The 12,823-nt window shown below is 37.3% G+C and overlaps 1 protein-coding gene across 1 annotated transcript in view; it reads left to right on the top strand.

Annotated features, from left to right (window-relative positions):
- Positions 1 to 12,823, top strand: part of PRKCZ (protein kinase C zeta) — a 43,862-nt gene that overhangs the window by 3,976 nt on the left and 27,063 nt on the right. Inside the window, exons 3-5 of the mRNA XM_065696199.1 lie at positions 1,489 to 1,610; positions 3,517 to 3,606; positions 4,011 to 4,061. Coding sequence (XP_065552271.1) covers positions 1,489 to 1,610; positions 3,517 to 3,606; positions 4,011 to 4,061 — 263 coding nt within the window. The remainder of the gene's footprint in view (positions 1 to 1,488; positions 1,611 to 3,516; positions 3,607 to 4,010; positions 4,062 to 12,823) is intronic.

Here is a 12,823-nt window from a genome sequence, read left to right as displayed (position 1 = left end):
GAAACCATGATTGTCCAGAGCTATGACAGAGCTATAGCTGCTTGGTTTCATGACTAGTTTGAGGTGGCAGTGTATGAATTAGTGAGCTGCAGTTGTTAGTGACCTTCTGTTGGCATGAGGCGTTGCACCTGGTCTCAAACACTACTTTGAGAACTGTTTTGATCTCTTACTTTTACAAGTGCTTAAAATATGACTCTTTTGATGGGGATATAGTCTTAAGCTTAACCTCAGCTGACGGCTCTCACTATTGTCCAGTAATGCGGATATACAAGTTGGCAGTTAGCATACATATTTCTTTTTCCATTATTATTATGCAGAACTAAGTTGCTGTTCTTTGAGAAGTTTTCAAATTATAGATTAAAGATATACTTGAAAAGGTAGAAGTGCTTTTAATCTGAATTTGAAGCTCAGTACAGTTCTTAAATGATTGTGTTAGAGCTTTGTTTCTTATAATTTTTCTTAGGAAAGACAAAATGCAGAGTTTTTGTGCATATCATTTAAAATGCGAGTTGTAGAGCTGAAGATCCTCAGTTCAGTGTAGCACCTTTAGGCTTCAGGTTAAAAAATGTAAGTAGGTAAAGTATGCAATATAGCACATATTCTGTGTGACACTTGTCACACAGTATGAAAATGGGAAAATTATCTCAGTCTTGCTGGGGAACTTCTGAGATACTTTCTGTATTCTACTAAAGGGAAGAATTACATATGCCAGCAGCTATTAACTACAAAACTGTTTCCTAATTATCCTCTAGAAGGTTTTGAAAGCACTGAGATAGAATCATAGAATGGTTTGGTTTAGAAGGACCTTCATATCATCCAGTTCCACCCCTACCTGGCATGGTCAGGAACACCTCACACTAGATCATGTTGCCCAAGGCTCTGTCCAACCTGGCTTTGAACGCTGCCAGAGATGGAGTGTTTACCACTTCTTTGGACAGCCTGTGCCAGCATCGCGCCACCCTCACAGCAAAGAACTTCTTCCTTATATCTAACCTGAACTTCTCTTGTTTCAGTTTGAACCCATTACCCCTTGTCCCTTCGCTAAAGTCCCTGATGTGCTTTCTCCAGCATCCTTGTAGGCACCCTTCAGATACTGGAAGCTGCTCTGAGGTCTCTGTGTAGCTTCTTTTCTCCAGGCTGAATAGCCCCAACTTTCTCAGCCTGTCTTTGTAAGGGAGATGACTTAAATACATCTCCTCTTTCTTCCTGCACTTATTTAATCAGTTTCCTTGAGTCTGTCATTTGAAAAATATTTTGAAAGTAGGAAAGGTCTAGTTTGCATTCTCAGGTTTTGTTTTGCAAAATCTTTTTTGCATTTTATTTTTCTATATCTTTGTCCTGCTTTGACAGTACTGTGTTGCATTTCATATGACGAATGCTGGTTCTGTAGCATGGTTTTGCAGCTTGGCATCCATAGGTGGAATTACTGGGATATGCAGGCTAATGCAGATGTTTTCTGATAAAAGCTTATGTTTTCATCTTGTGCAGGGACATCCTGATAACAAACTTGGACGTATCAATGAGCTATGATGAACTTTGTGATGAAGTACATGAGATGTGTAATTTACAGCAGGAACAGCCAATTACCCTCAAGTGGATTGATGATGAAGGTATTGTACTGAAATACTACTTAAGCATTCTTGAGTTTATTGTTCATTGTGGTAGTAAGAAGGGGCATTGAGGAAACTTGTATAAACAAGTTTTATATTGTGGAGTTACTTTTCATTTCTGAATACCAGTGTATGTCTTACAAAGTAGGGAGTTTGGGGAAACAAACCTCAAAACATGGATGATGACAGGAGCACTTGAATTCACTTCTGTAGAAGTAAAGGCTATGTAAAACTTTAATATTCTACTATTCCAGACTTCTATACTGAACACAGAGTTTTAATTTCAGATTTTCATCAGCCTAATGCTGTACCCCTCAAAATTCCTAACTTCAAATTCTTGGCCACAACACTTTGATTTTACCCTGTCAGCATTTGCCTTAAAAAAATAATAAAAAAAAATAAAAAAAAAAATACCTATCTTTACTTGGTGCTGATGAGTCACATTTGGTGGTCAGGGTGTGCTGCAGGAAGGGTGGGTGTTGCACAAAGCTGCTGGGATCTGGAGTGACCCCCTTGCTTATTTGCTCGCTTTCTGTGTATTGTGACGTACAGCAGTTTACATGTGTCTGCTTAAGTGGATTTGTGGGTTAATTACCTAGTTTTAACGAAAATAACCCTTGCAAGGTAACACTAATGTGAGCACAGGCAGACAACAGGAAAATGGTGGAGCTGACATTTCTCCTTCCTACTTGGAAACATGAACTCTGCCAGCCACAGGACAGGTGGAAAGCGATGGCCATCTAATCAGGTGTGGCAAGAAGTCGATCAAGAGGATTCAAAGTTATCAAGAAAAGTACTTGAAATATGTATTTACATCCACTATTTTAATGATGATCATCACACTAAGTGTATGTTGAGATAACAGGTAATGCAAGAGCAGCTGATTGATATCAGTGAAGGTGAAAATTTGCTCACTGAATGCCAACAAAGTCCTTGTGTAAATGATGGTTGGGATTGACTAATGAGTGTTAGGATCTGGTAAGCACAGCCAATGATGCACTTCTTCCATTCAGGTCTATGTATCTTTATGGCATCTTTTTTTCTTTAGCTATGACACCATTAAAATTGAAATAACCTGAGCTTAGAACTAGACCTTTGACTCATTACATCAAAATGTTGAACCTAGATTGTCAAAAGTTATGAAGCAAGTTTAATCACATAGCTTTTAAAATATTTTTATATTTAATATTTTGAGGTACATCTTTGTGCCATTGAAAAATAATTTTGAATATTTATTCCTTTAAAGATTCCTGTATATGTGTATTTTTTATAATGCACATAATTTGCGTAGTAAGGATTTGTGCTCTAAAAATTTACTGGTGGGGTGTGCTGCCAAAAAAGTTTGGAGACCGCTGATCTAGAGTCTTATCATGGGCTGTTAAAACAGTATTTATGCCTACCAGAGAGGTATTATCTTCCAGTTCAGATGCCCTCACTTAAACTGATCAGGAGTTATACCTTGAAAAGGTCATCTTCTGACATATAGGTTTTGGTAATATGTGATTTAAGAGTAATTATGTCTCTGTATAAATGTTGGCATGTTTGTGTCCCATCCATAACTTTCACCAGTATCCTATATTTTTGATACTTCTTAATTGTAGATAGCTTTCTGTCAGTCTGGCAAGTGGCTCAACTAGAATCTCTGTGTATTCACTTTTCTGTTTTGTTGTCCCCTTGCAGATCAACACAGTATATTTCTAGCTACACAGTTTCCATAAAAGTAAAAGGGGAAAAAAAACCCAGTGTGGATATATTTTGGCTTTGATCAAAATACCAGCTTTATATCAAATGATTGCTAGAAGAGCAGTCCTGGAGGCTGATGTGTTTCTTACTAACTGAAATACTGAAATTCTCTACTTAATTCTTCAGTCATAAGTTTGCTTGTGTTGCTTTTTTTTTTTTCCAGGTGACCCATGTACCATCTCATCTCAGATGGAGCTAGAAGAAGCATTCCGTTTGTATTGTCAGAACAGAGATGAAGGGCTCATTATTCATGGCAAGTATTGAACAGTTCGAGAACCTGTATGCGTTTGTTGGTAATTACAAATGCTTCTCCAATATGACATTGGACAGCTCTTGCCTGTTGGATACATTCTTAATGTAGCTGGTGCACTGGAATTTAATGTTGTAAGAAGAGTGTTCTTTTGGGTGTTGAGCCCAAGCTGAAACTATTCAGTAGACTTTGAGGCAGGCTGGGGTTCTAAACTGCACAGGTTTGGTAATGCTGTAGTCAAGCACAAGATCTTGCCAGTATGGAGCCAAATTTTGGTTATGTTATTTCTCATGCAGAATTGTTTAAAGGCTTCCAGAAACTGTCTTTGTGTAAATATATTTAAGAATCAAGGAAGAAGCATTGCTGAAAATATGTTAACTAAAAAAATCTAATTTTTTTTGTTTCAGTTTTCCCAAGTATTCCAGAGAAACCTGGCATGCCTTGTCCAGGAGAAGACAGTGAGTGCTAAAATGTTACCAAGTTTTAGTTTAATATTTTTCAGTTATACAAAGAAATGTATTCAAAAGTTTTTGTAATTTACTGTTACATCTTTTTTGTGGTTTCTTAATACAATGTAAAATTATTGTTTTCTCATCATTATAGTGCTGGTTTAATGTTTCTGAGATTTAATACTGGTTTCCAGTAGCTTGTGTTTTGGGAAGAGAGACATCAGGAATTTAGGTGCACATTTGAATGTGGTCCTTTTCTTTTGTGCTTCTTTTGATTTCTTGCAGGGAAAATAAATGTGTATTGAGGAGAGAGATACAGCCTTTTTAATGAAAAGTTTATTAATCGCTAAAAAAATCCTGTGAAAAGTAGATAAATCTCCAGAGGAAGTGTTCATGATTGATATGGATCCTATTTTGGTGATGATGTTTTGGGATGCTTGAGTAGTTCAGTGTCTTGTGTACTTTTGACTTTTATGAGAATTACAGTGCTGAATTTAGGGGATTAGCTAGCCTTAGAATGCTTGTCATGCTCTTCCAGGGCAGACTTTGATGCCAAAGCTCAATGGAAGTGTTAATACTCCCATCATAAGTCTTCAGGTTGTTTTCTGTGAAACAGCTGTCTTGCAGTGAATTTATTTCACTTTGGGGTGCCCCTGCTCCTTAATTCTGCTACTAAAAATGGGGCAACTAAGTCTGCCATCACTGTAATATTTGGGGCTGTTCCACAACATGCCAAAATGTATTCTGTTTTCTTCTAATTTGTTGGCTGAAAACTGTAGTGACTGAACTCATCTGGGCTCTGTTTTCCCAGTCAAAGAACTTGGAAGAAGCAGCTGCCCCTATCTTTGCTTCTGTTCCTGTAGCTGTTTAAAGGGGAAGGAGGAAATGCTTGTGTTGTACAAACCTAGACTGGTGCTAGTCCCAAATAGACTTATTTGTGACAACACAGAACAAACTAATGTGAAATATTGTCAAGAAATGTAAGCTAAGTGGAGGAGATAAGACTGTTGCTCCAAAGGGTATCTGTGCAAGTTATGTGGCATAATAAAGTTCACTGCAGTTTAGTGATCTCATTAAAAGTGTAGATGTTTTAGTACAAAAGTTTGTTAATTTGTTGGTGTGTTAGTTATTTAAAGCCACAAGATGAACTACAGATCCACACAGGTTAGTGTGGCTCAGGTGACCTGGTTTTTCTGTCTGTGGGGTATTTCTCCCTGTGTGGTTTTACAGGTCATGTTGAATCATACTTTGGTGGCTTAAAAGGCTTGTTTTGTAGGATGTGCTTGGTGAATGATTTGTGGTCAGGTTTCTCATAACTTAATGAATAAATTCAGTGCACATTGCCGCTGCGTCCACGGGGCCTGCATGGAAATCTGGTGGTGTGGCCTACTTGTAACTATTTTCAAATTGGTTTACAACAGGCCTGTTAAATTGTATTGATGCTAATTTAGCATAAACTGATGCATGCAGTGGTATTGCTTGTTAGCTAGAGGCGTACAACAAACATCTGCATTGCTTTCAGGCTGTGTGGAAATGTTATTGAGGTTGGTGATACAGTTCATTTAAAGCATTATTTATTTTGACAGAACTAAAATAGTGTCATTTGTTCAGAAAATATTTGGTATGTTTCAATTTATTTTTTTATGAGGCTTTATCATCATAGTTAAGTTCATAGGAAATCCTCTTAAAAAATTAGAATGTTCCATATGTTCCTTTCTACAGCATCGTGTTTACGTGTAAAGGAGCTGTTGAGTTTGCCTTGGGTAATTTCCAGAGACAGATATGCAATTAACTAGTTGCTCTGCCCAAAATGGCCTTCTACTCAAATTAGCAGTCTCGAAATGTGGACTTCCAGTTTGTAATGGAACTGCAGCCAGTTTGAAATGGGATTCTTCAACAATCGTATTCAATTGATAAACAATTTTGCTTGCAATATATCACTTGTTCTTATTAGGTCATGGAGTGATTATTTCAAATAGTATGTGATCTTCTGAGTTACAAATGTATTTTGTGGTGAACTTCTGTAGAATTGTGGGGTTTTCTTTCCAGTTCCTTCAGAACAACAATGCTTTGGAAGAAGAGTGCAGAAATACATACAGACTGTTCCACATCTATGTTGAAATCTAATTATACAGTTGCTAGCTGGCCTGGGCTTTTGTGAAATGGTTGTGGTTTTGAGATTGTACCAGCCAGCAAAATTTGAAATAAATGCATGTAATCCATTAACGGAATTAATCCAAGAGACTAATATTGCAATTATATTTGAATGCCTTAAGGAAAGTTCTTTTTGTGCTTGAAGAACTCATATCAATGTGATGCTGTTTGCAAGATTGAATTTGGAGTCTCCAGTATATGAATCCGTGTTGTCTCTGTGTTCTTTTGCTCCTGAATTTTGGCACCTTTTTCTTTTTCTTTTTTATTTTTTCATGCCAGACCTAGCTCCCCGTCTAAAGGTATGGTGTCTGTTGTAGAAACAGTACCTTTTCCCTTCAGCCACCCACTTAACCCATCCCTGCAGGTGCAGGTGGCAGTGGGTGAGGTGGCAGGATTTCTTAACTATCTTGCATATCTCCCCAGACACTGAATGTGACCTCTCCTGGGTATTTCTAGCATCTGCTGGACTGGAGGTGGCACTTGATCACAGTGTGTTGTGATAAAGATGGCAGAGTTCTAGGACAGTCTTTTGCATTTAAAAAAAAATTAACTTTTTTAGTAGATTAGCTGTTCTTTTGGGATTGATACTAAGGCTTTTAGAATTGTTTAGGTTTTTATTTCCTTTCCATGCTCATAAGCGATGCCTTCCTGATAGCCTGATACAAAGCACGGGATCTGATTGGCAGTTCAGAACTTAGTTATTGTAGTCTCAGCTTATTTACGCTGACAAATCTTGCTCTGATTTATCACTCCTGCTGCTGCAGTGCATTGTATAATGAAGCATGTTCAGCTGAAAAATTCCGACTGATTTGGAGGACTTCCCTAATGAAATTGCTGGTTTTCGCAGAGAAATACTTGGTTTTGTGACATCAGCTCCTTGACATCCATGCCATGTTTTAGTTTGTGCCTCAGCTGCTAGCTACAGCCTCTCAAGGGAGCCAGTACCACCCGTGCCTGGATACATGAGGCAGAGATGTGAAAGGGAGAGACGGGGGTAACCAGTCTTCCATTAAATATTTGCTCTTAATGTTGGAGCTGATCCTGCCTATTGTCCTTGGTATCTAATGGTATTCAAACAGAGGCATCCGTGAAATAAAGGGGGAAAATGTTTCATTTCATACCTACTACGTTGTAAAGCGTAAAGAATTACATGCTGAAGAAGCTAAAGAATAAACCCCAGTGAGTAATGCATGCTTTTTCTATAGATTTTACGTGTCATCGTGATTGCTGCTATGAATCGAGGCCATTGATGCAGTGTGTGTGTACGTGTGGTGCAGTAGATAATAGAACTCGGCATTCTGGTTATGATACAGTTGCTTTGCCAACCACCCTCCTTTGCAGCCATAGATTGTTACAAATGCAGAGATTCCTGCTGCCTCTCGTGCGTAGGGATGTGGCTGAGAGACCGCTCAGAAATGCTGATAAAATTGCATTGAAAGGACTCTTGGGGGATGTATTTTAGGAGGAAAAGAGCAGAAGAGTGAGTGATGCTGCTGCTGCTGCTAATATTGAAAATTAAGGGAAGAAATGTATCCAAAAACCCCTGATGGTATGTGTGCAGGGCCTGTTTATTGTAAGATTGCTGATGTAAAGTATAACGTTTTAGCAGCATCATTTTCCAGGGCCTTTTGTCGAATTGTGTTTAGTGGATTGTCTGAGATAGATGTGTGTTAATTCTGAAATACTTGTTTTGAATTCGGATTTACTTAGTTTATTCTGACAGTACTAGGAACTATGCTAGTACACTTCTTCATTTTTATATCAGAACAAATAGGTGTCTGTATTTAATGTTAAAATTCGTCTTGCATGTGGGTAGCTAGTGCTAAGAAATTCTAGGGTTGTTTTTGCTATCTCCTTCATTAAATAAAAAAATGAAGACTAGGAAATCTTTAATTTCACTGAATGTTTTTAATGTATAAGTACTTATGGCATTAGTATGACAGTAATTTTTTTTAGTCTAATTTCTGGCTGATTTGCTGCCTTATTTTTTTTTATAATGATTGCACTGTGTTGTAAATGTCTCTTATACTCTTTGTTTATCTGTCCAGTGTTTCAGCATTAGGTGTTTGGGGCTTCATTTTTCCCCAAGCCATCTTTCTTAAAAATTTCATCATAGGGTTGAGCAAAGGTATCTTAGTAACCTAATTATTGTTGTGAGCAGTTTTACTCTAGGTATAGGCGCTTGATTTTGCTTTATGTTCTACCTGATTCTCTAAAATAGCTCCAGAAGGCTTCTTGCTACAACAGTGGTGGTCTGTAAATATTTTTCTAGCTCATAGGGCAGGTTTTCTTCCCCCTTAGTTTGTTACTGTATTGGCAGCAGTGATTAGGTTATTCAGAGCACGTGAACCAATTTCATCCCCCAATGAAGAAAGGAACTATTGCGACCATAGAGACTATTCTGCAGACATAGATTGGATTGCACTGGATAATTAGGCAATTTGGAAACTGGTAGTAACCCTCTCCTGGTTTCTAGTAATTGAACTGACAGAGGGGGAAAATTCTTCTGTTTAAGATATATTGTTGCTCAGGAACTGAAAATAGCTGTGTCATAGTTTCTTAAGAGTACCTGAAATATCTTCCTCTGTCTTAACTGTGGATCATGTTTCTTCACGCGTGGCATATGTGAAAAAAAGACATACAGATTATGAGACGGTGCAAGTTACTGAAACCAGAATTGTAACTAAAGGTCTGTTCTGTTTATAATTGTTTTTAAAATGCTGCAATAATGTCAACATTTTTCTTAGCTATGAAACATTCAGTGAAAAATAAAGTGCTGGGCTTCCTTTTTGATAATTGAGGCATGAAATTACGAAGCATGCACCTGGCTGTGGGGTTTGGTATCTGCTCTTACTGGATACTGGATGTCCTAGCAGATATCTGTGTAACAATTTGTAAACTATAAACTAAAAAATACAGCGGAATAAGGAATGCTTGGATGAGTTTTTAAGGTGTCATAACAAATAGCCTGTGTTGTTTGGAGGTGGTTTTTCCACACCCCTCCATTAGCTGTTGGTCAGAATGTAGTATAATCATGCAGGAAAGATGCCACCTGGGTTTAGCAAACTTCTCTTGAATGCAGTGTCTAGCTCCATCCCCTGGTGCTATGTCATACTTCCTCTCCACATACGTCTCTAAGTTGGTAAATCCTCATTTGATGCGCAAGCTTTTGGGGTAACTTAAATTTGCAAGAAGGTGCTGAAGCTTTTTTGTGTTATTGGTTGGAGTTAGTGGACAATCTGTGAGCCTGTTAAACCTCTGCCTGCTTCAGTAGCTTGGAAGAGCTGTTTAATGTGTAACCTCTTAAATTATATGTTCAAGGTTAATTATATATTATACTTGGGTTTTCGTATAATACCTTTTAATCCGAGTTGCTTTATGCAAGTTAAGGTTTTTAATATTTAACTGAGGCACAGAAATAGCAATAGAGGCCTGCAGGGCAGAAAATGCATCTTCAGCATTTATCTCTTGGATTTTTGAGTTGCTATGTGAGAAACCAGATTTTGTGGGAGATTTCAGGTGCTGCTAATTTGAAATGGAGACAACTTCAGAAGTGAATGAAGGCTTGTAAGACTAAGTAGTGATAGCAGCTGGCTAGCCGCTGCTGACTTGCTGGTAAATAGATCTCCTGAAGTGAAAAGGCAAAAAGCAGCTAACTTCAGGTGTACTGAAAAGGAGGTTTTCAGAAGAGGCATGTGAGAGTCCCAGTCATCACTGTCAGTGCAAAAGTTGTGTTGAACAGACTGTGCAGTTCTGCCCTCAAACCATAGGGGGAAGGTAGTGATTTGGGTAATGGGAAAAACAAAACCTGATATTCTTAGTATTAACCAGGAAGCACCTCATCTGTAATTCTGAAGTTTCATTACTAATACTTCTGCATCTCTAACTGCTTGTCCTTGAATTATTATCTGGGGAGGTATTTAAAAGGAAACCAGAAACTATTTGAAGGCAGAACTTTAGTTTGGTCCTCTTTACTTTTACAAAAACATGCTTCTTGTAATAATAACAGTGCTGCTATATGCCTCTTCCAATAATTTAGGTAAAACGGGTACACAGATGCCCTGTGACTGGCACAGGACTCTCTATTCTATAGATTTCCAACTTTGATTAAAACTGCTCTTACCCACGGGGGTTGCAAGGAAAGGAAAACCTCAGGCAAGCAGTGATAAAATTGATATTGTAGGGCTTGAAGCAATAGATCTGGGATTGGAACTGATCCATTAATTTTAAGGTGCAGTTGTTATTTCTAACAACAGTGACACAAGCTATCTCAGTGTAACTTTCACCTTCTTAGAAAAAATAGCTATTGTCAAATAATTTTACATGGCAGATCTTGCACACAGATAGTGGAGAGCATGGTGGAAATCTGAAGGGGTTTAGGTGGGAAGCAGTGTGTAAACTTTTCAGTTTTGTTATAATTATCTTCCTTTCCTCTAGAATGAATTGAAAGCCCCCTTCCAAAAGCTAAAAGGCAAATACCATTGTTGATTTGGAAGATTTAACCGTGCTTTCTTTAACACATTAAACACTATAGCTTTCCATCAACAGACCAGATGAAAGGGCAGGTACAAGTCTGTATCATAAACAGATGATGCTCTAAGATGGAAGGTTGCTCTCTTGGGAAACAAAAATTCTCTCCATCATTAAAATATTAACTAAGCTGGAAGATTTACACAGTTTGCTATCAGAATTAGTGTATAATCACTAAATCTGGAATATAAGAGGTTTGAGTAACTCCTGAAACTAATAAGTTTGTTTTTTTTTTTTAACTCGACTACTCTCACTAAATAATGTCCAGTTTAGTGATACTTTATATTGTTGCAAACTCTACTTCCTATGTTATACTTGTGAAATGTATAATTACTATATATAGCATATGAGAAAGCTTAAAAGGAGTAAAAGCACAAGTGGGACACTCCCTCGGTTAGTTTTATTGAATGGTAGAAAATAGAGCACAACTTGTAGAACTCAAACTGGGACATAATGAGAATGGACATTGCACTTCATTTCAGTTTACTTTGCTCCTAAAACAAAGCAGAATGAGATACAGATGTGTTAAAACTGGAGAGTGACAAATCTGGAGAGTTAGTGCTGCTGCAGGGGTCTCTGCTGCGTAAATGGAGTTTAATACTAAAGAAATGTTTCATCTCCTGCTGAAGGTATTTTGCTACAGATTGTTTAAATATTCAGAACTTCATTTCGATCTACTTCAGTACTAAGGTAAATTAAAGAAAGAAATTATTTGAATAATTACTGGTTCAGTACTCTTTCAGCTTGATTAAAAACTTCTTAGTGCAGATCTTAATTCATACCAATAGAACATTAAATGAGTTTTTCATTGTAGTAAATCTTTTAATGAAAGTTATTTTTATTTTGGGAGAATATATAATGCAGTCATCAAAAGAAGATGTTTGGATTTCTATTAACAAAGCAATGCAAGCTTGGGTTTGTATTGCACTGTGGTTTCGTAAAGAGGAGTCAGCTACACATCATGAAAGGCTGTAAAGCTTAATATTGTGTAGTTAGAGAAGGGGAAAATCTGAACTCTTTTCGTTCCTAAACAAAAACGTTCATCACTTTCAGAAGTGTGTAGATCCACCACCAATTGTCTCCAGTCCCTTTTCACAACATTTTCTTTCAAATTAGAGCAACAAACACAGCATAGTTTTATCCTGTGGTTGGGACAGCCTTGCAATAACACACACAAGAGGTGCTGTGGAGGATGTACAGCAGCTTGTAGCATCCAGTAACTGGATTTAGATAGGATTTCTCGAGTAACACTGTTCTTTGTGATCTTATTTTCAAATATGTATGGTAAATTTCAGGTAAAAAAAAAAAAAAGCCAAAAGAATTCTGATCTGGGCTGCAAAGTTAGGATCTTTATAGAAAAGCCATGACCCTTGCACAGAAAATGTGTTGGGTTCTTTCTTCAGCAAGTAGTAAGAAAAAAGCTCATGAAGTAATGAAATGTGTTTTGGATGCTACAGAATCAGAGAATCAACTAGCTTGGAAAAGACCCTGAAGATTGTCAAGTCCAACCGTTAGCTGAGGACTGCCAAATCCACCACTAAACCATGTCAATACCTTCAGCCACTTGAAAAATATTTGAAACTATACTTTTTTTTCCCTATATATCTGCCATCTTAGATTCTTGGGGGGGTTGATTAAGAAGGTTTTTTTAAATAATGGTAGTAAAATAATACTCAATTCTCTTATTTTTGTCCTGCAATTCTATAATGTTTTGGTGATTAGTTCCAAAATAATTACCCTCTTTCCAAACAAAATTAAAATTTAAGTTCCAAAGCATATGCTACAAACTTCTGTAGACCCTGATACAGGTCAACAGGTTGTTGTAACTTTTGGATTTAAGACAAATAAACCCTTGGGCAAACAACTGTCAACTAATTGACAACTATCAACTATCGACTCTGACATTAAATCAAGTGTTTGGGATGAAAAAAGATGTCTTTTCTTTGAATATTCATTTTATTTGTGAACAAGCTTAGGGGAAAATTCAAACAGTATTTTAAGCTGCTAACAAGGATAACAAATTTTTATCGAGTAGCACAAATATGTATTCTAATTAAAATGAATGCACTGAACTTCACCTACTTCCA

This window comes from Lathamus discolor, chromosome 16, assembly GCF_037157495.1.
Source record: "Lathamus discolor isolate bLatDis1 chromosome 16, bLatDis1.hap1, whole genome shotgun sequence".
In the NCBI taxonomy this organism is placed as follows: Eukaryota; Metazoa; Chordata; class Aves; order Psittaciformes; family Psittacidae; genus Lathamus; species Lathamus discolor.
The sequence above is the reverse complement of the archived record's forward strand: the minus strand, read 5'-3'. Positions and strand labels throughout refer to the sequence as shown.